The sequence below is a fragment of the Gopherus evgoodei genome, chromosome 7 (assembly GCF_007399415.2).
Source record: "Gopherus evgoodei ecotype Sinaloan lineage chromosome 7, rGopEvg1_v1.p, whole genome shotgun sequence".
NCBI lineage: Eukaryota > Metazoa > Chordata > Testudines > Testudinidae > Gopherus > Gopherus evgoodei.
This window is the reverse complement of record NC_044328.1, coordinates 115,728,679-115,753,647: the sequence shown is the minus strand read 5'-3', so window position 1 is coordinate 115,753,647 and position 24,969 is coordinate 115,728,679. Positions and strand designations below refer to the sequence as shown.

Genomic DNA, 24,969 nt, shown 5'->3' with positions numbered 1-24,969 from the left:
AGAATTTGAACATGGGTCTCCTACATCCCAGGGAAGTGTCCTAGACAGTGAGCTAAAGGTTTACAAGGGGAGAACCACAGCCACTTCCTTTGTTTCTGTGATTCTAGCCTGATTTTTTGTTCTCCCGCACACCCTACGGTCAAAATTATTTGGTTAATTAGTGTCAGATTTATGAATAGTTTTTTGGGTCAATCAAGACTGCCTTTTTGGTGAATAAATTATTTGTCTGAAAAGTGTCACCTAACTCTGTTCTTGACATAGCTAGATGAGGTATCAACATAACAAGTTATCTATGGCAGGGTTGAGTGCAGGCCACAGGCTTTCTGGATTGGTGTTTCGTTTTGTACAGTAATAAACAGGGATTGCAGTGTGCTGTTCAGATTCTCTTTCCACTGTAAAGAAAAAGGCAGCACTTGGCAGTGTTTTATCATACTTCTAGTGTGACTAGTGATACTAGTCTTTGTTCTAGGTCAACTCTGTGAACTGCAACACGAGCTGGAAAATAGTCCTTTTCATGAAATGGAGCGATAACAAAGATGATATTTTAAAAGGGGTAAGTTTGGAAACTTATCTTGCTGCTGGCTTTTTAATGGTATGATGTCTTTATTGTCTAATTCATGTTGATCATTCTGTCTTGGCTTTGACAGGGAGATGTGGTAAGGTTGTTTCATGCGGAGCAGGAGAAGTTTCTGACTTGCGATGAGCACAGAAAGAAGCAGCATGTCTTCCTGAGAACTACAGGGAGACAGTCGGCCACTTCTGCAACTAGTTCAAAAGCACTGTGGGAAGTCGAGGTAAGGACAGCATCTCTGAGGCTGTACAAATGAGTTTACTGTAACAGTTGGTGCTTTTATTTAAAACCTTGCTCCACAAGATTTTTTTTTTAAGTATGACTTTTTTCCAGGTTTTGAAGTTTCAAGACCAAAATACGCCATTGTTTACTAGCATGTCTGCATTTTTTATTATTATTTTTTTTTTTTACAATATAAAAACATGGTTTTGACTTTTTAACACTGCAGCAAGGTGCTTTCCAACTACCAATTCCTGGCAATGTAGAAAAAAAGAATGAGAGGTGTCAATAAATGCCTTATTTACTCATAAGAATGGCCATACTGGATCAGACCAAAGGACAGCCCAGCCCAGTATCCTGTCTACCAACAGTGTCCAATGCTAGATGCCCCAGAGGGAGTGAATCTAACAGGGAATGATGAAGTGATCTCTCTAATGACGTCCATCTTCACCCTCTGACAAACAAAGGCTCACAAACCATTCCTATTCTAACAAAGTACTAATTATTTCTACTGCCTTGCTGTATGTGCTGAACGCATCCATGTCCAATGTGGAATAGTGTAGGTACACATAACCTCCTCTGATGGGAGATTAAACCCGTTTGTTAGTCTCTGTCTCTTTGGAATCAAACCATCTCATTAGTGTCTTACGTTAGAAAGGAGGATGACTTCAATGTCTTGGCCAACGTTTCACCTATTAAACAAACAAACAAACAAAACTTTGAGATGTTTAGGTTCTGGAAACAGATACATATGCTTAGGATAATTTTTTTGTTTTAAAATGCAACTTTCAATGACATGCAGCCTGTCTATGTGAACACTACAAGTCCCTCTGAGTGAAGGACAGTTATTTTTCCCAGCAGTGCAGCCACTTAATTCAAAGATTCTTTCAGCTGTGCTCCAGCTAGGAACCTGTCTAGAGTCCTAGTTCCATACTTTTTCTTGGGAGGCGCGTGAGCATTAATACGGAGATCTAGAAAACTCCCTTCTTTGGGAAAACACTGTCAAGTTTGACACAATTCTACTGTTTGTTTGTTGTTGTTTTTCTCTTGAGACTAAAGTGACTATCAGGGAAAACAAGAGAATCTTGCCTGACTTTTAGTAAGTTCGTTCAGTTCTTCTGGTTCAACCCAATACAAGCTTCCAAAAAAACCTCCTTTTACCACCTTTCTGCCAATATATCCCATTAGCCCTTTGTCTTCATTCTTAGAAGGCTCAACATAGAGCACAAAACCATAGTCAGTTTGTTAGCCAACAAATCCAGCGACTTGAAGATAGCCATGAAAGTAGAACTTTAAAAATCCAGGTGTGCACCAGTGGCTGTGTTGGACATGTCCATTTGGGATGCATCCTTGGTGGTGGCCTCCATACCTGACTGGTAATTGGTATCTTTTTTTTTTTCTCTGAGCTCCGTCACATTCTGCCAATGTGTGATGGTGTTCCTAGCATCTGTTAGCCAGAAGCTGGGAATGGGCAAGAGGAGATGGATCGCTTGATGATCACCTGTTCTGTTAATTCCCTCTGGGGCATCCGGCATTGGCCACTGTTGGAAGAGAGGATACTGGGCTAGATGAACCTTTGGTCTGACCCAGTATGGCCGTTCTTGTGTTCTTACATGACTGAAAGTGAAATACCTCAGTACTCACCTGAGGGGCAAGCCACTGAAATGCAGAATATAGCCCCTCTCTCTCCCTCTCTCTCTCTCTGCAGGTGGTGCAACATGACCCTTGTCGAGGTGGTGCAGGATATTGGAATAGCCTTTTCCGGTTCAAACATCTTGCTACTGGACACTACTTAGCAGCAGAGGTAAGTACCATGGGGAGGACCCATAAACTCTGCCTCTTCTCCTTTGGTGCTGTCTCCTTTACCCCTTCCCAAAAAACTGTGGTTGCTTAACTGAGGATTGAAAACAGATTAATGAACGATCGCTATGTAGGATTAGTATCACTAAGGATGAAATTATGCGAGAGTAGGTAGTATCCAAGTGCCAGACCCATGAAACAAGATACTTTCTTGAAAGATACTTGGAAAAAACACTGCACTACAAGAATGACCATGTGTCTCTACCCTTTTTGTTCAGGATAGGTGGTGACTTCTTTTTGTTAAAAAGAATCGACAATAAATGACATGATTTTATGTAAACAGTTAAAATCAAGATAAGCTCATTAGTGGGAGAGTGAATTGTACTGTGAATGGCTGGAGAACCTGTTGCTACGTTTTGGGGGGAATAAATTAAACGCATTGTTGGATCGTCTGGATTTTTTGATTTCCAAGCAGAACATAGAATTGTTCATAAAAGAGAAGCTAAGAGTTATAGAAGCCTTCTAGGAATTGTCACGAACATTTACCTATCCAAGCATTTTGGAAGGTGAACTGTTAATACCTTTGAATACTCACTGAAACTAGCTTGACTCTGTTTCTTGAAACATATGTAAATGAAGACGAGCGTATTTGTAAAAATAAGGTGCTGGGGATATGCCAGGAAGGTTGGAGTGAAGAAAGGCAATATAGCTCATCATGGTGAATGCACGAGTTGAATTGAAATAATCCTGCTGCGTGCTTTTCTAGTAAGCAGATTCCAAAACACTTAGTAGCATTTTGCCAAGTACAAAATGAATCAACAGGACCAGCGGATTATAGAGGTTGCTTAGCAAATCATGGGCTGGTTAATGAGCTGTGAAAACATGGAGACTCACTCATGCAAAGGTACAATGGGAGAAATTGGTGAATCCGTGCATATTATGGCAAAAGTAGTTTTTATCAAAGGAACATTTCAAATGACAACATGATCAAGATTTTTCCCAACTTGTAGTGACTTCTAAAGCTGGTTGAAATGTTTTGAAATTTAATTGTGATTTCAAAGCTTGACATAATTTTCACAAAATTTCCTTTCTTTCCAGCTTTAGTTATATCCTAGTTGAGTCTCTTTTGCAAGTTTGCTGATTGCTTAATTCTATTCTTGGCTACACAACTGCGTGGTTTGTTTGTGTCTGTTTTTTAAAAGTTGATTGCATTGTATATATGTTTATAGATTCTGAGGCCTGAAGGGATCACTGGGGTAATCTAGTCTGATCTCCTGTATAACACAAGCTACAGAACTTCCTGAAAATCATTCCTAGAAAAACATCCAATCTAGGTTAAAAAAATTGCCACTGTCAGTCCACCGTAACCTTTAATAAATTGTTCCAGTGGTTAATTACCTTCACCGTTAAAAAGTCTGCATTATCTGCAGTCTGAATGTGTCTACCTTCAACTTCCAGCCATTGGATCTTCTTGTACTTTTGTCTGCTAGATTGAAGAACCCAACGTTTTTTGTAGAAAAAGGTGCATCTGCTACAGAATAAGCTCAGTCTCCCCGAGGAATTTTATACTGGGGTTGGGGGTGGAAAACTAAACTGTTGACTTGCCTGTGATTGTGTTTCATCAGGTAAACCCTGACTATGAGGAAGATGGCCAGGAGTGTCAATCCTCAGTAAGTATAGGCAAGAGTACAGTTTTGCCCCTGATTAGGGAGGGTTGACTCAAGCCCTGGTATCTGATTGGCAAGTGAACAGATGATACAAGGCATTTCTGCTTCAGAAGAAAGTCAAAATTAAGCATAGGTGGAAGGTATTGCATGCAGTGCTCTATCTTGAGAACTGAAGATTGGTGTAGTAGGCGTCAGGGGATGTTGAAGAGCTGTGCACTTCTAGGTATCTTGATTCTTAAGTAGCTCCTATCAGAATAGCATCTGAACCATTTCTCAGAAGGCTGAACTCTTCCCCTCTTCGATGCTCTTCAGACTTGGAGAAAGAAAATGCAAGTTTCAGAAGATGAGATCTGATACCAAATATCCTGAATGCTGTCTTTGTCCCAGGGGCCAAATGAAATGGTTTATTTCACGAATGAAAGTTATCTCTAAGGAACAATTTCTCATATGTTAAATTATCATAGGAAAACCGTGATAAATAATGAGGCTATAAAACAAGAACTGTGCCCAACCAGTTGGCAATTTTGATGTCACTGTTATGAATTACCAGTAAAAGCGAGTGTGATGTCCTTTCCAATCAATGTTGTGGAGTTACATCACACTTACTCAAGACGCTGTTTGATTTACTTTATAGAGTATGAATTACCAGAAGCCTCCTATTGATGTGACTAGGGAAGCTGGCATACTATACGGCCATTGTATTTTCAAATCAAAACTTTATTGCTGACAGCAGATATAACTAAAACAGCCCTTTCCATTGTGGATTGTATTTTTCATTTGGATGAGACTGTAGGCATATGATGCCATAATATCTCTTTCCTGATCAATGTCTGGCATAAGAGAAGATAGCTGTGTTTAGAAACAAGGAAGAAAGGCTTGTATCCTTGGAGAAGAGAAGAATGTAACTCGATGCATGGAAGTGAGAAAAGCTCAAATTTTCTTTGTAGGAATATTAGTTGGCCTGTCACCTTGTCTATATATGAATGTCATCTAAAGTGGTAGCCATTTAAAACTCAACATTTGCCACCAGATACTCAAAGGTTATGCCAGTTATTTTCTGTTATAACTCATTTTCCTGTACTGCTTTGTAGCAAATGCTGACCTCTTGGCAACACTATTTAGTACATATTCTGGATAGTGAAAACAAACTTATATCTTAACTTTCCAGGTAAACACTAATGGTTTCTAGTACCTCTTTGGAAATCAGAAAAGACTTTCATTTTTACCACTGTTGTTACACACAGGTCCCTCAAAATGAGCTCAGATGTTGATGGAATCTCGGAGTAAAATCTGATAAGTGGTTTCTGGTTTTCTGCTTGTACCTCTTCACCACCAGGTGGCAAAAATAGACCATAAACCAGGGCTCGGCAGCCTTTCAGAATTGGTGTGCCAAGTCTTCATTTATTCACTCTAATGTAAGGTTTCTTGTGCCAGTAATAAATTTCAGTGTTTTTAAAAGGTCTCTTTCTATAAGTGTATAATATGTAACTAAACTATAGTTGTATGTAAGGTAAATATGGTTTTTATAATGTTAAGAAGCTTCATTTAAAATTAAATTAAAATGCAGAGACCCCCGAGACCAGTGGCCAGGACCCGGGCAGTGTGAGAGCCACTGAAAATCAACTCGTGTGCCACAGGTTGCCTACCCCTGCCATAAACAAATGACAAGAGCATATAATCTCTTTCTAACATACAAATATAGTTTAAACTCCTTTAACTTAGAGATGGTGTTAGCAACCTAACCTTATTTGGGTACAGTAACTTTATTCAAGCTTAAACCATTCTCAAGACTGCAAGTTTTTCTGCACAGTATCTGCTCTGGCTTTCTTTCCTTATCCCTCAGTTAATGATCGGTGCAGAGGTTTGATTTGAATGAGCATGAATAATATGTCCCAGACTGCACCCTTCAACATTGCAAGGGATCCATTGTATGAATTTTGCAATTATGCTTTTGTAGGTGAAACTTTAGTTCTGCATGGATGTAACAACCTTATCTAAGATCTCTCACTTTCTGTTGCCTATTGTTTGCTGCACCCTGGTCTGTAGCTTTGCCATAATCTCTAGAATTGGCTAATATATTGCCTCAGGTGCCAGAAAGATTGAAGTGTATGAACTTTCAGCATCTGCTATGTTTGGAGATCAACAAGAGGTTTGGTGAAGACAAATGAAGGTTTTGAGAATTCAATACACGTGTAGAGTAGATGGAGTCTCAACTGATAGTTTCCAAACAGACTGAGTATATAGTTGCATATTTTTTAAATGCGAATCACCAATTTGCATGTCTAGTCCATATATTTACCATCCTATTACTGAATGACAAATCAAAACTGTAAATATCTCCATTTTGTAGCCAAGTTCACGTGCTGCTAATAATCACAGAATATCTTGAAGTACATGTGTAACACTGTAAACATTCTGTAGCTTTCATACAATCCCAGCTCTTTCAATTCCTCAAGCTCAGATTTTCAAAAACAGATTATTTTAAGTTTAGGCTCTTAACTCACTGTTTAGGTCTCTAAGTGGTCTGATGTTCGCCAGTACTGAGATCCCAGCATTTCCCATTGAAGTTCGTAGGAGTTGTTGATTACTCCACTTGTCCCTGAGTTTTTAAAGTCTTGGCTAACATCTTTACCTTGTTGATTGGAGATTCCTGCTGAGGCCCCCAAGAAAGATCTTAAAGGAAGAGCGAACCACTGCTTTTTTTCATATTTTTTTTTCCCCTTGAGCTTCAGTTTTTCTGACTTTGCTACTTTATGCTTTTCAGAGTGGTAGCCATGTTAGTCTGTATCAACAAAAACAATGAAGAGTCCTTGTAGTACCTTAGAGACTAACCAATTTATTTGAGCATAAGTGGATTTTAGCCCACAAAAGTTTATGCCTAAATAAATTTTAGTCTCTAAGATGCCACAAGGACTCCTTGTTGTTTCTGCTTTATACTGTAGTCATCCAAGTTCTTGTTCATTTAACAAGTGTTGGTGATTTCAAGTCTCAATGCATTTATAACGCTGAATTCATTAATGAAAGTGTTAACCTGGGTCAACACTTCATATTGTGCTAGCAGATATTGTTGCCTTGTTTTTTTTGTTGTGCATTGGACACATTTGAATGTGCAAGCATAAAAGCCATGAACTGAGGTGAAAACTACTAGTTGGCTATCTTCTTGGTGACCTTTCTTTTTTTTTTTTTTGTCAGTGACTGACAGGTATAATTCTGTTTCTGCTGTTGGAATCTATTAGATACAGTTGATATTGACAATGTGACTGGGAAATAGAATTGCCAGCTGTCATTTTTGCTGCTTACAAAATATTTATTTAAAGTTCTAGTTATCAAGTAGACTTCTGGAGCCCTTCAGCGCAGCCTTTAGGGTAAGGCTCTTGTGAGACATGGATCATCTGCAGCAGAGTCTGAATCTGATCTAGGTTTTTAGTGCACTGTGAGGTGAATGTTTTGGCAATTTGAGTGTATGTTCTGGCACTTAATGTAAAAAGATGTAGACACAGGATTACTTAGGAATTATTACATTATAACCCAGAGATGCTCAAAAGTTACCAACAGCAGACAAAGTGAAGAAATGTGTTTGGCAAAAGCAGTTAATTGTCAGTTTTATTTCTGTCCTAAAGCACAGCTGGAGCTTCTGCCAGTACCAGCACTTGGAGAGGTTGATATTTGTGTGCACAAATTATGAAACAGATTGATATAATGCTTGGCTTTTCGCGCAGGTCTGACAGTTCTTGGAATAGCATTTCTGACTTCATTTGATTGGATTTTTTCCATAGACAGATCCTGACCAAGATGCATCCAGAAGAGGGTTGAATAATGTTCAGGAGAAGATGGCTTACTCTTTGGTGTCTGTACCTGAAGGAAATGATATCTCCTCTATCTTTGAGCTGGACCCCACCACTTTGCGAGGGGGAGATAGCCTTGTCCCGAGGTATGATGTTAAAATCAACAGGTTCTCACTGCTTACAGGAGTACCCAGTTTGAGTTGAATATTCTCCTTGGATGTTGTTTCTAGTAGAACCACTAGCTGTTGAAAGATACAGACGCTCTAACACTTATTTTTAAGATTACAGAAAAAAATTTCACTGTTTTTCTCTTTCAAGTTAATTAAAGGTATTAATAGTAATAATACCTAGCAGTTACATGGCTCTTCATCAGTACATCTCCAAGCAGTTTACAAAGAAGATGACAATATCATTATTCCCACATTACAGCAGGGGAAACTGAGGCACAGAGTGGATGTGATTTACCGAAGGTCCTGCAGCAGGCCAGGGCCAGAGCCAGGGTTAGAACTCAAGTCTCCTGAATTCATGTTCATGCTCTATCTATATTGCTAAAGGGTTAGGTGTGTGAATTCTGCATATTGCTCCTCAAACTCAACAGTGTTATTTTCTAGTAATCAAACATTTAAAAGGCACTATTTATTCACTACATGCCTTACAAACTTAGTTAAGACACATTGCGTGCTCCAAAGACCAAGTAATCTGCTTTTTTTTAAAAAAATGCATTTTGTCTAAACTGATTGATTGTGACCCTGGAGAACAATGGACTCCACATGTCCTATTAAGTAAACTAAGTTGAGTTCCTTTCAGTGAGTGTCTTATATGGCTTTCAGAAGTTGTGCAGGTGCAGTTATGTGATGGCTAATACTTCCTTTGTAGCCATTCTTTTGCATTGTACTTTGTGTGGTAAATGCAAAGCAGAGATCTGGAGGAAACCAATAGGAGTAAAGCCTTTCTGAAGCCAACACTAGGGATAAAATTGTTCCACAATGGTCATCAGTTGTCTCAGACACATAGAACTTAAAAACTTAAACAGCGTCAACTTTTTTCTATAGTTAAGCTTCAGAGTCTCTTTGGCTAGGAAGTTTCTTGAGACAGTGTGAAAACTATTGATGTGACTCTATCTTTAGGCATAAAACTTCTAGAGTATGTCTACACTGCAGCTGACAGGTGTGGTTCCCAGCACAGGCAGGCAGACGCGTGCTAGCTCCTCTTGAGTTAGCGCGCTAAAAATAGCAGTGTGGACATTGTGACCCAGGCAGTGGCTTGGGCTAGCCACCTGAGTCCAAACCTGATCCCCTGGGATCTGAGCTCAGGTGGCTAGCCCACGCTGCTGCCCATGTCACAATGTCCAAACTGCTGGTATTAGCATGCTAGTTTAAGAGGCACTTGCACAAGTCTGCTTACCTGTGCTGGGAATCACACCGCTGAGCTGTGTGAGGAAACTTGAACTTGATTGTTTTACTGCAAATTATCGCAGAATATTAGTGAGTGACCTTAACGGAGCTTGAGTTTTAAGTAACATTTTGTGGCTAAGTTGAAATTCCAGCTCCAAAACAAAGGGAACAAAAAAAAACTGTTCATGTAGTCACAACTGCACATGGGTGCTGTGCATGCTTCCTACATGCACAAATCAATGCTAGGCTAGATTAATTCTTCTTGGTTTGCCCTGCTATTCTAGTTCTTAGTCTGTCAGTAGGTTGGCATGACGCCCCTGTTGTGGTTTTCGGTCTGAGCTGTGGATGACGTTGAGACCACCAAATTTATGGAAACTTTTGACCTAACAGAAATTTAAACCAATGTCTTCTGAAGTGAAAGAACTACTGACTGTCCTCTAGTCAGGGGCAGCTCCAGGCCCCAGCACGCCAAGCACGTGCTTGGGGCGGCATGCCGCGGGCGGTGCTCTGCCAGTGCCGGGAGGGCAGCAGGCAGGCAGCCTTCGGCTGCATTCCTGCGGAGGGTCTGCTAGTCCCGCGGGACTAGCGACTGGGAGAGCACCACATGCCGCCATGCTTGGGGCGGTGAAATGTCTAGAGCCACCCCTTCCTCTAGTCTTTGCTGCTTCATACTATTAAATAAATATATTGGGCATAGAGAGTGCATGCGTGTGTGTGTGAGAGAGGTAAGTGTACTCTGTGTGGCTACTTTTCTTTTTTTTATGGGAACAATTTCTTATTAGCAAAGATTCTGCTAATTTACTTTCTGTGACACTTGAGCAGGTTATAGATTGTGCATGGTAAGTAGTCAAATGGTTTTCAAAGAATAAGTACTGCTTTTGAGTAGCTTTTCCTTTCCCATTTATGCACAGGAATTGTTAGAAGTTGAGCTGCAGTGTGTTAAGATATAGATGCGCTTTGGAGTTGAGTTCACAATATAGAACAAACTGAAGAGTTTTTTTTAACCTGTGTTGCTACTTTGAAAAGCTTTATTCTATTTGTGGGACACTCTGTTTCTAGCAGAAAATAATCTGTCTCCTATTGGTCTTTCCTGCCAACGACTTGAAAATTGTACACACCTAGGATAACTGGTCAATTGCATGTCTTGAAAACTATCTCATTGTTGCAATTATTGACTGTGTTGTAGGAACTCCTATGTCAGGCTTAGACACCTATGTACTAACACCTGGGTTCATAGCACCAATACCCCAATTGATAAAGAAGAAGAGAAACCTGTGATGCTTAAAGTAAGTCCTCTAACTTTAACAAATCCATCTTTTGTCTTGTGTTTTCATAAAAATACTTTCAATATTAAAAATCCCGAGTCTTTGAGGCATATTGTTCTACTAAGTCAGTCAAATAACAAACAGTGCAATATTAATGAAGACTACCTGTACAGAGTATTGTAACGAAAAAGTTAAGCACTAACATTAGTTGAGTAATTGGGCTTTTTAGTTTTTGATATAATGTAATCATCAGGAGCAGCATGTCTTATGGGTGTTTGTGGCAATGTTTTTGCAGTCTCATCTGCGTTGTGACTGCAAAAGTCCTGAATTGGAGAACTATAGATTTGCATTGAAGTCTTTTGTTCTTAAACTTCATATTCTATCAAAAAATCTTGTACTGCTGTTTCTAATCTCAGCTGTTAGGACTGTGGTTTCTTTCATGTCTTAATATTACCGAGTTACTTTACTGCTGCTTTGCCCCTTGTATCTTGGTGTGATACTAAAATTACCTTGGGTTTTAGATCGGTACCTCTCCAGTAAAAGAGGACAAAGAAGCTTTTGCTATAGTACCAGTTTCTCCTGCAGAAGTTCGGGACTTGGACTTTGCTAACGATGCAAGCAAGGTGTTGGGTTCCATTGCTGGCAAGTTGGAAAAGGGAACAATCACCCAGAACGAAAGAAGGTAGGAGACTCAAGAAGCAAGCCTCTTGTAGTGATAGGGCTGCTGCCCTTACTCATGTAAATCTGTATAATCCCTATTCTGAAGTTAGTTTCTTCTTCCCCTTGTGACTGAAAAACAAAGAGGACTTCAGGAAATACAGACCAGTCAGCCTAACTTCGGTAACTGGAAAGAGAGTGAAACAGATTATTAAAAATCATGTTGTAAGCACGTGGATGATGATGGAATTATAAGGAGTAGCCAGCATGGATTTGTCAGGAACAAATGTTTGACAGGGTTATTGGCCTAGTGGATGAAGGGAAGCAGTAGATGTGATCTATCTTGATTTTAATAAGTCTTGTGACACAGTCCCACAGGACAGTCTCATAAGCAAACTATGGAGATGTGGTCTACATGAAATTACTATAAGGTGGCTTTACAGCTGATTGAAAGAATGTACTCAAAGAGTAGTTATCAACTACTAATTATTTGCTGTAAAACTCTGCTTCCCTCACACGCCATCACAGTGGGAATGAACATAGACTTGTGGGGAGTATCACCAATGAAAACAGGCACGATATAGATCACATGGACCAAAACCCCTGCATATAAAAGTAGTGGACCCCATCCATGGCTGTTCATTATACCTGAAAACTGTCAAATTGGGAGGATGTGTCTAGTAGGGTCCCCCAGGGGTCAGTCCTGGGTTCGATGCCTTTCAGTATTTTCATTATAACATTTGCAGGTGACACCAAACTAAGAGGGGTTGCAAGAACTTTGGAAAACAGGCTTAGAATTCAAAACACCCTTGACAAATTGGAGAATTAGTCTGAATTCAACAAGGTGAAATTCAATAGCCTAGTGCAAAGTACTTCACTCAGGGAAGAAAAATCAAATGTACACGTACAAAATAGGGAATAACTGACTGGATGGTAGTACTGCTGAAAAGGATCTGGGGTTATAGTGAATTATAAATTGAATGAGTCAATGTCAAGGTTTTTTCCCCACTTTGAACTTTAGAGTACAAGAAGTGGGGACCTGCATGAACACTTTTAAGCTTAATTACTAGCTTAGGTCTGGTATGCTGCCACCAGCCAGAATTTAGTGTCTGGCACACTTTCTGTTCCCTCAAAACCTTCCCTTAACCATCCCCCTCCTTTTCCCCCCAGACTTTCCCCTCCCTGGGTTGCCTTGAGGTCTTTGGATCTTAAAACAAGGAAAAATCCATCAGGTTCTTAAAAAGAAAACTTTTACTTTTTCTTTCTTTAATTAAAAGCTATCTCTGTAAAATCAGGATGGAAAATGCTTTACAGGGTACTCAGATTCATATAGACTAGAGGGACCCCACCCCCCAGCCTTAGATTCAAAGTTACAGCAAACAGAGGTAAAAAATCCTTCCAGCAAAAGAAACCTTTACAAGTTGAGAAAACAAACATAAGATTAATCCGCCTTCCCTGGCTATTACTTACAATTCTGAAACATGAAAGACTGATTGAGAAAGATGTCCTATCCCTCTCAGTCCCGAGAGCGAACAACGAACAACACAAAAAGCACAAACAAAAACTTCCCTCCACCAAGATTTGAAAGTATCTTGTCCCCCTATTGATCCTCTGGTCAGATGTCAGCCAGGTTTACTGAGCTTCTTAACCCTTTACAAGTAAAAGGGACATTAACCCTTAACCATCTGTTTGTGACAGTCAACAATGTGAAACAATTGCAAAAAAGGCTAATATCATTCTGGGGTTTGTTAGCAGGAGTTTTGTATGTAAGAAATGGGAGGTTATTGTCCTTCTCTGCTCAGCACTATTGAGACCTCAGCTGGATTACTGTGTCCAATTCTAGGTACCACATTTTAGGAAATATATGGGCAAACTGGAGATAGTCCAGAAGAGAACCAAAAAAATAAGAGGTTTTGAAAATGTGACTTTGAAGGAAATGTAAAAAAGCTGGGTATGTTTAGTCTTGTGAAGAGAAGACTGGGGGGGGGGACTTGATAACACTCTGCAATAAATTAAGGGGGGACTTGATAACACTCTACAAATAAATAAAGGGTTGTTATAAACAGAACAGTGATCAGTTGCTCTCCATGTCCACTGAAGGGAGGATAAGAAGTAATGAACTTAATCTGCAGCAAGGATGAATTAGGTTAGATATTAGAAAAACTTTCCAGCTATAGGGATAGTTACACTCTGGAACAAGCCTCCAAGGGAGGTTATGGAAACGTCATCATTGTAGGTCTTTAAAAAGAAGTTGGACAAACATCTGTCAGGGAGATCTAGGTTTACATGGTACTGGTGCAGCTGGAGGAGGGGGAGGTGGATTTGATGATTGATTTCCACCTTACATTTCTATGATTCTGTGATATCAGAGGATCTCAATCTGTGTTCCCTGGAGCTCTCCTTGATTTTTTTCTTTGCAGAACTGAGAGCATAGGAACTAGACAATAGACCTCAACTGTATTCAAGGTCTTAGAACAAATTTTGAAAGAGAGAGCAGTGAAGGACATAGAGGTAAACAGTAACTGTGATAAAATACAATGTGATTTTACAAAAGGTAGATCGAGTAAGACCTACCTGGTCTCTTTCTTTGAGAAGGTAACCAATTATGTAGGTAAATGAAATGCAATTGATCTAATCTACCTGGATTTCAGTAAAATAAATTGAAGAAGACGGGGATTAATATGAGAATTAAAAGGTCGGTAAGGATCTGGCTAAAAGAGAGACTATAGTGAGTCATGCTGAAAGGTGAACTATCAGGCTGGAGTGATTTTACTAGTGAAGTTCCTCAAGGATCAATTCTGGGACCAGTCTTCTTCAACATTTTCAGTAATGACTTTAGCGCACTCTCAGTGCCAATAAAATTTGCAGTTGATGCAAAGTTGGTATTTATTGCAAAGACAGAGGAGAACCAGAATATCATATGAAGATTTGGATGACCTTGAAAACTGGAGTAATAGAAATGGGATGAAATTTAATAGTTCTGCATTTAGAGACTAACAAGAATTTGAGCTAACCATGAACTGAGTACTTACCATTTTGAAATGACAGAGGAGGAGAAATATCTGAGCGTATTCGTTGATCACAGGATGGCTAAGAGTTACCAATGTGATGTGACCCTGGGGAAAAAAAGCTAATATACTCCTAGGATGCATCAGCTGAGGTATTTCCAGTAAAGCTAAGAAAGTGTTACCACCATTATACAAGGCACTGGTGAGACCTCATCTGTAATACTGTGTGCAAATTCTGATCTTCCTGCATTCAAAATGGAACAGGGAATGAGAAGGGCTACTTGGATGATCAGAGAAATGGAGAACAACTTAAGGAACTTGGCTTGTATAGCCTAACAAAGCAAAGGTTGAGGGGAGATATGATTGCTCTCCCTAAGTACGTCAGAAATATAAGCGCCAGGGAGGGAAAGAAGTTACTTAAGTTAAGGGCCAATGTTGGCACAAGAACAAATGGATATAAACTGGCCATCTGTACATTTAGATCTGAAGTTAGGCAAAAGCTTCTAATCATTGAGTGAAGTTCTGGAACAGCCTTTCAAGGGGAGCAGTTGTGGGGAAAAATCCTAACTTCTTTCAAGACTGAGCTTGATAAGTTTTATTAAAGGAGGATGTAGAATGAGACGCCCTACAATGGCATATGGCCCATGTGCAACTGCTAATTTGAAATATCCCCAGCTGTGGACATGAGACACTAGAGGGGGAGGACTTTTTCCTAGGTGTCTGGCATGTTCAGAGTCTAACTGATGTGCTATATTTGGGGTCAGGAAGGAATTTTCCCCCAGGCCAGCTTGGCAGAGAGGCTGGGTTTTTTTCACCTTCCTCTGCATGATGGGGCATGGGTCGCGTGCTGCTTTAAACGAGAATAAATGGTGGATTCTCTGTAACTTAGTCTTTAAATAAAGATTTAACTCAGTAACTCAGCCAGAGGTTATGGACCTACTAAAGGAATGTGTGAGTGAGGTTCTGTGGCCTGCAAAGTGCAGGAGGTCAGATTACAGATGATCATTATGGTCCCTGCTAGCCTTTAAGTTTATGAATCTGTATTCATTGTAGGGCTGGGAGGAAGTGTTCATAGCATGTCTATATTGAAACAGTCTGGAAAATGAATGTGGGAATATCTAATCTAACTTGCTTTGAGAGATGAACACATGACTTCTTGCAACCCCCTCCACTCCCTGCAGTGTCTGTAGAATTTGTGACTACGTGTAATGAATGCACACAGCCTGGTACATAGAACTAAGGACCTTATGCTTCCAAAATATAGGCCTCTATTTGAGTTAAGAGGCTCTCCATCTGCTTATCTGGCCGTACAATAACACAATAGCCAGTGTATGGGGTACTAAAGATATGGCATTTCCATTTCCTCTGTAAACCTACATCAACCAGGAAAACTAGTTTCCAGTTAGCTGTTGATCCACTCCCATATGCTCCTACTTCTGGGTTATCTCCTTCTTAAAATAACATTTGAAACATTGCAGTCTATGTTAATTCTTTTCACAACTGACCGTTCCGATTCTGTGTTGACACTTTCGGTTTTTATATAGGTCTGTTACCAAGCTGCTGGAAGATTTGGTTTACTTTGTTACCGGTGGAACTAATTCTGGGCAAGATGTGCTTGAAGTGGTATTTTCTAAACCAAATCGTGAGCGGCAAAAGCTGATGAGAGAGCAAAATATCCTAAAGCAGGTAAGAGAGTTTTTATCATGTGACAGAGATTCTGAGGAGAGAGTGGATTCTCAGAATACAGAACAGTACAAGTTAGTTGGGATAAGGCAACTTCTGCCTCACTAGCTTTCAGCAGTATTCTGGCAGTGTAGGTCAGTGTAAAACTCTGGGTGTCCCATTACTGGAAGATACCACAAGAGGCAGAACCAATGGATAAAAGGCAAAGCGTCTAAGGTTGGACATAAGTGATCAGCCACATTCTCTTCAGAGACAGCTCCTTTGTCCAGACTGTGCAACTAGAAGAAGCTTTATGGAAGTTCAGGTGGGAGAAAATGATGGCCTTCAGAACTGACATGTGTCTGTGGTGATGTAGACAAGATTTAAACTGGTTCTGACAAGACAGAGGCCATAAAGTAGCAACAAGGGAGGATGGGCATGTGTAAGTACACTCACTCACCTTCACTAAGCTTAGGTAGCATGTCTCAACCTTTATCTTCTAAAATAACCCCATAGATTTTCAAGCTGTTACAAGCACCGTTTACAGACTGTGGAGATGGGCCAATGCTCAGGCTGGAGGAGCTTGGGGACCAGCGTCATGCTCCTTTCAGACACATTTGCCGGCTCTGCTACAGGGTGCTGAGGCACTCGCAGCAAGATTACAGAAAGAATCAGGTTAGTTATGTGTTAGAACCTGTCTAACACAGGCTGGTGGCTTGGGTGTATGTGTTCGTTCATCCAAGATGGGGTACAGTTCAAGTAGTGTCATTACTTACAGGAATTTATAATTCATTGTAATTAACTCTGTCTAATCCAGGGGAAGACTGAGAATATCATTGTTCTTGAATTTAAATTTTGAAGGCACATTGAAACTTCAATACATTCTACAACTTCTACCATTACTATCAAGTGATTTAAAACCAAATCTTATCATCGTTCTGAGAGTTTGAGCAGAGAAAAGGAGTTAGAGCTGGATGTGTCCTGTCCAGTAGCTGTGTAGACATAAAAACTGTCCATTGCTGTTCTATGTTATATTTTTTCCCTGCTTTTCAGCGTGGTCCTAAATCATAGACACAATAGAACCTAACCAAGCTGTTCCTTTAGGATACTGATATAAGCAGCTAACTGTTTTTCCGTTTAAATTTCAAGTGAGATTAGAATACCACCTTCTTCTTCTTCTTCTTCTTTCTCAGGAATACATAGCCAAGCAGTTCGGCTTTATGCAGAAACAAATTGGTTATGATGTTTTGGCGGAAGATACTATTACAGCGTTGCTTCATAACAATCGCAAACTGCTGGAGAAGCACATTACGGCTGCTGAGATTGATACTTTTGTTAGTCTTGTGAGGAAAAACAGGGAGCCCAGGTAAGACAGATTGTACTGGGACTTAGTTACCTTTTTCTCTTATTCATAACCTGAGAGATCTGTGTAAGCCAACTTGTTTCTGTATTTGAGAAGCATATTTAATCCACTCTTGCCTCTGAGCCAGACAATAACTTTCCACCAGTGCAATGGCCTCCCTTGCTCTGCAATGTTACTTGGTTGTCCAAATGCTTTTTCTCTTTATAAAATGTAGAATGAGTCAACTGAAGAACCATGACAGGGATTTAATGTCATCTGTCTTTTTATTTCCAAATAGATTTTTGGATTATCTCTCAGATTTGTGTGTTTCCATGAACAAGTCTATTCCAGTGACACAGGAACTGATTTGTAAAGCTGTGTTGAATCCAGCCAATGCAGACATACTCATTGAGACAAAGTAAGCTGAGACTTATTTATGAATAGCTTTCTAGTTGGTGTATAAGGAAAGTGGATCAGAGCATTGAGAACACTAGCCTCAAGACTACAGAGAGTACCAAACTTAGAATGTGTGAGAGCCATCCTAAATACACAATAGATGAGTGCTGGAGGCACCAAAATGACTGCCACATGGATTCCTAGCCCTATGTACTTTAGACATCTTTCAGATATTTAACGTTTTCATCAGGCAGCTTGATAAAACTGAGAGAAGCTGCAGTCTTACATAACATTTTAAATCTTGAACCATTTTAAACTAAAGGCGCTAAAATGCTCTCTCATCTGAGCTGGATAAGCAGATATTCTGGGATTTGCTATGTAGCAAACTTGTATAAGATGGTGTTCCAGGTCCCATGAGCCTGGTTGTTCTTCTGGCCCTTAGGTTTACCATGGTAGATTGACTGTAGTCAGCAGCACCTTTAGGAACTTAGAGCTCTCTGAAAAATGAAAAATTCTTCCCATGAAAACTTTCACTTTTTTGAATTAAAAAATTTGTGCTGAATTGCAACAAAACATTTATAACATAACATTCTTCCTCAGGAAAGCTTTTTAAGAAAAATTCGCTTTCAGGGGAATTGAAATGGATTTTTTTTTTTGGCTTCCCTGTTGTACACCCAGAAAGCTCTTAACTTCACAAATGAAATTAAAAGAGCTTTCTATCCTGGCTGTTTAATTCTCTGCTTGCAGTTCTGGGAGCCAGTCAGGAAGAGAGCCTGTTGCAGATTTAGGAGCTGAAGAGGTAAAGAACCCACACATTCAGCTCCCCATTTTCTCCCTCCATCTCCAGCTGGCAGGGAGGAAGAGCATCCTGGTGCTCAGCCTTAGAAGTCCTCTAGGAAAGGTTTTGTCTGTTTCACATAGGGTATGTGAAATTGACAAGAGCCTGTCAGGTGGGGAGCCATCATTTCGATTTTTCTCAGGAAAAATCAGATTTTTGGCACCAAAGAAAAAAAAATAATTTTCTCACAGGAAATTTCAGTTTTGTGAAAAGGGCATTTTTAATCAGAAGAATCACTGAGAAATTTTGCACAGCAGTGCAAAAGCTGGTATTTTTATAGTTACCTATTCCACCTTGGGTCAAAATTTCAGTTTTCATCTCTTGGGAACAACTAAACAATGCATGTGTATCCATAACAGGCACCAACTTCCAACTAGCTTCAGTAAAGCTGGGTTTACTTAGCATGTGGAATTGAGAGAAGGTTAATATTGAAAAAAGAGGTCAAGAAGAGTAAAACATGTCTTTGCTAGATAATAAATGAAATCTAGGTAAACAGGAAAGACCTTGCAGGCACTATTTCTAGGTTTGACAAGTTTAATAATCTCGTTTCTTAATGTTTGTCTCTCTACCAGAATTCTGCCAGGTTTCAGTGTCTCTTGCTGATCTGTTTAATTTGTGCCTCTTGCATATGTAGTTCGTGACCTTTCTTTTGGCCAGATGCTAAGAACCTTGATTACCATTTTAGGTGTGAAGTCATTCTTCTAATTTAATTATGTTTCTGACACTCAAAGAGAATGAAATTTGTGGGATATTGAATAGATCAAAGTTTATTTGTGCAATCAAAGCATTTGGGAGAATAAGTAAATTCATTGATCCTAGATGTTTTTTGAATCAATGCTTCCTACATAGAAGTCGTCTTGGACATAAATAGAAGTCTTCTTGGACATTAATTTGTCTTGCCCTAGGTGATACCCTTGTTTCTTCATCCATATAGATGGCCACAAAATTATTTCTATAACCAATCAAAAATATACAATATGTCTTTGTGGATAACTGTTCACATTGGATATTCAGTACTTAGCTCTAACTAGGTTTTAATATCATGCTCATAACAATTGTATCTGAACACCTACGGTCATCATGTAGTATAAGGAAATGTCTCTTCTATTTTTCCTACATGATATGGGATTTTTTGTGTGGCCATGTTGAGAAACAAAAGCTATATATGGTACCATGAATGCAAGTCTCCTGAGTGACTATGCAAATCACTGTTACTGTACCCCTGTGCAACTCAGCAGTCATCCTAAAACAAAATATTTTAAGATATCGTGGACTGAATTATTTTGTTGTTTAACCTCTTTCATTCTGCCAGGTTGGTTCTTTCTCGGTTTGAGTTTGAAGAGGTATCAAGTGGAGAAAACACCTTGGAGGTTGGAGAAGATGAGGAAGAAGTTTGGCTGTTCTGGCGAGACAGCAACAAGGAAATCCGCAGTAAAAGTGTCAGAGAGTTGGCTCAGGATGCTAAGGAAGGGCAGAAGGAAGATCGGGATATACTCAGCTATTACAGGTTAACACTGTGTGCAGTAGTTGGTTTTGATAAGGCAATAAGAGCTCGATGGGTGAAGGCCTTTTCAGTATAATAAACAATTAGTTCCAAATAAAGACTTAGAACGCTGGACTCAGTATCCAATAGAAAATGGAGTAAAGCTTTCTGTACATGGTAAATGCACTAGAAGCACAGAGTTGTGTTTTGATGTCAGATAGAAGTCAAGTAATCAATGTGAGCACAATGAGAAAATGTAAGTGTAAATACAGAATAAGTGGGGTTCAAAGTGTGTAAGAGTTTGGTAGCATTTATATGCGAGGTAGCATATATCTATGGTGAGTCTTCTCCTGACGGAGATGCTCATGAATCCGGCTTTCTCCACAATAGTCTGATTTTCTTCATGAGGATCTTAACTTTAGCTTGTAAAATCTGATCTGTAATAGGGGTTGTTGAAAGGAAGGTCAGCTAGCACTCAGAGTAAAGGAAAGAGTTGGTTGTAACCTGCAAACAGCTCTTTTTTTCCAAGATGCCACCACAGTTCTATATCACTTCTAGAACTTTATTTGTGAGCTCCAGACTTAGTAGATGTCCTGAAGTTCTCTCCGGGACACTATATGAACTTGCAAAAACCCCACAAGAAGTTTGGTTGGGTTTTTTTGGTCCCCTACCCCTTTTTGCACTATTAAGCTATGCTTTTAATATGAGGCAGTGCTTCCAGATGACTTGGCTAGACACCAGTTTCTTGGCGCATTGTAATTCCAAGTTCCATCTCAGACTAAATTCCTATGTCCGGGCTATAAACTTTTGAGAATAGTTTGACAGACCATTGGCTATTGTGGTGCAAAAAGTACCACCAGAATTCCTTTTTAACTACTTATCACTTTGGCCTTGCATATTGTGTTTAAAAACTTTAAATAGTTCATCTGGTAAACTTGTTAAAAGGTATTAGAATGGATGTTTTGGATTTGGACTGCTTAAGAGTTTCAGGCCCAAAGTGGACCTGTTCTAACTTTTTTTTTCTCCCCTTTATCTGTTTGCTAAGTCCATGCAATTCTTATGAGTTCTTCCCAAAAAGAGTTGTTTAAATGCTCTTAACAATAATTTCTTCTAACCTTTCAATAACAAACCAATGAGTGTATATATAATGAAGAGAGTAGGAAGCAATTCTGTAAGGAAAAATTCCATGGACCACGATACAAAGAAATAAGTTTTTCAATTAAATGCCTTGTAATCTTTTTATTGAAAACCCCCCTTCTTTAGAGTTAAGATCGGTAAGGACTATATAAACACTCATACTCTGCATGTGCTTTAAACTTTAGTTGCTGGGCTATAATAATTATTAGAGTCTGTTGTATTTGCATTAATTTCAGTGCTAGGTGCCTGTTCTGTTCCTGTTGACTAGATCTTTTGGGAGCAGAAAAAAAAGTACATGAACTCAATTGTTATATCTACCTGTGACTAACTGGTATGGAGACCTATGCCTCAGTTCAGTAGGGTACTTAGGCATGTGTCCAACTTTAATCAGTTTAATAGTCTCTTTGACTCCATTGCCTAAGCAATCAAGAGTAGCTTGAGAGCTGCCAGTGAGAAGTGTGCTAACTTCTAAAATGACTAGGCTGCTGTAATCTTTCTGTATTTAATAAGAAATAGCATTAGCAAAGAAAAACCGAGTGCTGCTTAATTCTTCAAAATATGCAACGCTGTGACAAACTAGGTAATTTTTGGAAAGCTGTTGTCCTGCCCCTGAGATGACAATTATGTTACCTTTATTTGTGTTGGGAAATGATTTATTCTATTTTTAGAGCATCCTGTACCTATTGATTAATAGCAGTAACATTTCTTTTTAACTAAAACATTAATTGCTAAACACTATTAACATTTTTAGGTGCTTTTCTTATATTGATGTCTGGAAACTAAGGTGTAAGTTTCTTCTCTTATAGGTACCAGCTTAATCTTTTTGCTAGAATGTGCCTTGATCGACAGTATTTGGCCATAAATGAAATATCTGGCCAGTTGGATGTGGATCTCATTCTTCGTTGTATGTCTGATGAAAACCTACCGTATGATCTGAGAGCATCGTTCTGCCGGCTGATGCTGCATATGCATGTTGACCGTGATCCTCAAGAACAAGTAACGCCAGTGAAATATGCTCGTCTGTGGTCTGAGATACCTTCTGAAATTGCTATTGATGAGTAAGTACTTCATGGAGAGGTATGAAAGAGCAGGAAATTAAATAATTTTTTAATTTAAAAACAAACAAACCCTAAACTAAAAAGTCATCTTTTTTACTTCTTTACTGGTGCTATCTTACTAACCTATTAGTATTGAAGCCTGGTGGTATTAAAAATGTGTCTGTGGAGACACTTGCTGAGAAGAACTTCATTGAATAGAAAAGCTCAATTATTTTGTATGGTAGCTGCATTTTATTTTCCCCAAGAGGCAACATGGTCCCGTGGATAGTGCATTGGGCTGGGATTTGAGACACCTGTGTCCTATTCCTGGCTTGACCAATAACTTGCTGTGTGACCTAGGCAAGTCACTTAAAATCTTTGTGCCTTTGTTTCCCCTCACATCTTATCTGTCTTGTCTAATCAGAGTGTAAGCTCTGCAGGGCAGGGGACTATCTTTTGGTACAGGACCTAGCACAGAGGGATTCCGATCTTTCAGTTGTGGCCTCTAGTTACCATTGTAATAGAAATAATTTTTAAAATACTTTAATGTGTTCAGATGTTCCAAGCAAGATGATAGTTACTTGATTTAAAATTAACTTGATTTTTATTAGTTTTTTGGTTTTTTTTTTTTTTCCAGTCCCAGAGAATAAACACTTCGCGTTCTGTTCAGTTGGAGTCTCTAAATCTCTACTGCTTCATTGCAATACTTGACTGCTAAACTTTCCTCCCCCAGGTTAATTTTCTGAAGGAAATCCAATAGAAAATAAGTGCTTAAGCCAGGCAAACTATTTCCAATAATACATAATTTTAAAAAAAGATTTCCACCACCACCCATATTCCTAATTGTGTATTTTTCTTTAAAAACTGATCTAGAATGTTTTTTTAGTTACAGAAAAAAATCCCATTTGTATCCGGAGTTAGCACTTTGTGGTCACATCTGCTCTCTTGCTGCTGTATGTCACTTGTCACCATTTCCATGAGAAAAATGTTTTTCCTCCTTTCTTTCTCTTTATTGGTACAAACCTTGCCTTTTTCACATGTTTTAAAATAGTGCAAAGTGAGCATATGGGACAAAGCAGCAAAAGCCAGGAAATTATGGCCTCAGCTTCCTGTCTCCTTGATTTGGGATAAATTATTTAACAGCCTTAACCTTATTTAGGTCTTGACAAACTTGGATTAGAAAAAAAAATTCTAGTTACTTGCATTTTAAATTCAAGTTTAATTTTTTCCCCTCCAGCTATGACAGCAGTGGAACTTCCAAAGATGAAATTAAGGAGAGATTTGCACAAACCATGGAATTTGTGGAGGAATATTTAAGAGATGTGGTGTGTCAGAGGTTTCCTTTCTCTGATAAAGAGAAAAACAAACTCACTTTTGAGGTAACTATTCCATTTTTTATTTTTAATCTTTTTCTAAAGTAAAACAATTTTGCCTTTAATACAAGGTGAATTGGAGGAAGTGTCATGTGAGTACTTGTTACTCATGTAAACAACCCATTGAAGTCAGTAGCTGTTTGCAAGAATAGGTGCTAATGTGGGATAAATAAATACTCACTTGGATTTTAAAAATAATTTGCAGCAGTTATGTTCACTTTTGTGCCCACTTTGGTTTGAAGGTCAAGTTTTAGTGGTGTAACCCTTCTGCCTATCTGAGTTGGCGGCAACAAGGGCCGGGTTCAGTATGCAGGGGTTCCATTTCGATAATAGAATGCAAAACGAGCTCGGGCCCCCACCCAGTGACCTGGGACAATTACATACCATCTCCCGGGTGCCTTTAAGAGGCAGTACATCTCCTCTCGCAAGCACAGAGTCTAAGTGTAGCAAAATCCTTTTAATAAAGGAGGGAAACAATGTGGCATTATGTTGGGGAAACACCACAAACAGGATTCATAACACAAACCGTGAGCAGAAGACCTCCCCTCCGCCAAGTAAGTTCGGCAGTATCCTTTTCCCCTCAGGGTCTTAAGTCCAGCAACCCCAAAATCACCCAAAAGTCTTTGTCCCTGGTCAGTGCAGCCCCAGAGTTCAAAAGTTTATCTGCAGAGTTTTATCTCCAAGCCCGGGATGGGAGGGTGGGGGGCGCAGCGATGTTAAGGGGCACCTTACGTGGTCCAAGGCTGATTACAGCGCCTCTCCATGTGGTTCTGCTACAGCCTTTGCCATGAGCCGCTCCAGCCATTCTACGAACTGCTCCGCTCCGCTCCACCAGCTGTCCCACGTACCACTCCAGTTGTCTCTCAAACTACTCTGCTCTGCCAGCTGCTCAGCAACATATCTTCAGGCCCCCCTCACAGCATTCAGTGATTTCAGCTCTCAATAATTTTTGCTCTTTAGAAATTTCAGTTTGTAGTAGGGGAGCCTCAGTGCTGGTGCACTATTGGCCCAAAGTGAATTCAGCTCAGCAGCCTGTAACTAGACTCCAAATGGAATTAAAATTTATCTGTGATATTCCACAGTAGAGAGAGGAGGAGGTGCAATTGGTATTTCAGGACCTCAAAGGGGCCCATACCATCAGGCAGAAATACCTGCCCCCAACCTCTCTCAATTTACTGGGTTTTGGAACCCATGTCCCTTGTCTAGCGAGTGCTACTTAGTTGATGATGAGTCCCTCTGTCATAAAACAGTTTAATTGTCCTCGATTCACATAATCAAGATAACAACACTTTATTCTTCATGTCCTAATAACAGAGAAACTGGGGATCCCACAGC

General features: G+C 39.5%; 1 protein-coding gene across 1 annotated transcript in view; it reads left to right on the top strand.

Moving 5' to 3' along the window:
- The window catches only part of ITPR1 (inositol 1,4,5-trisphosphate receptor type 1), a 309,353-nt gene that overhangs the window by 144,107 nt on the left and 140,277 nt on the right, over window positions 1-24,969 (top strand). Inside the window, 11 exon segments of the mRNA XM_030568211.1 lie at window positions 4,216-4,260; window positions 8,034-8,188; window positions 10,623-10,722; window positions 11,223-11,383; window positions 15,911-16,052; window positions 16,545-16,703; window positions 17,222-17,394; window positions 17,669-17,788; window positions 19,917-20,111; window positions 22,031-22,282; window positions 23,499-23,640. Coding sequence (XP_030424071.1) covers window positions 4,216-4,260; window positions 8,034-8,188; window positions 10,623-10,722; window positions 11,223-11,383; window positions 15,911-16,052; window positions 16,545-16,703; window positions 17,222-17,394; window positions 17,669-17,788; window positions 19,917-20,111; window positions 22,031-22,282; window positions 23,499-23,640 — 1,644 coding nt within the window.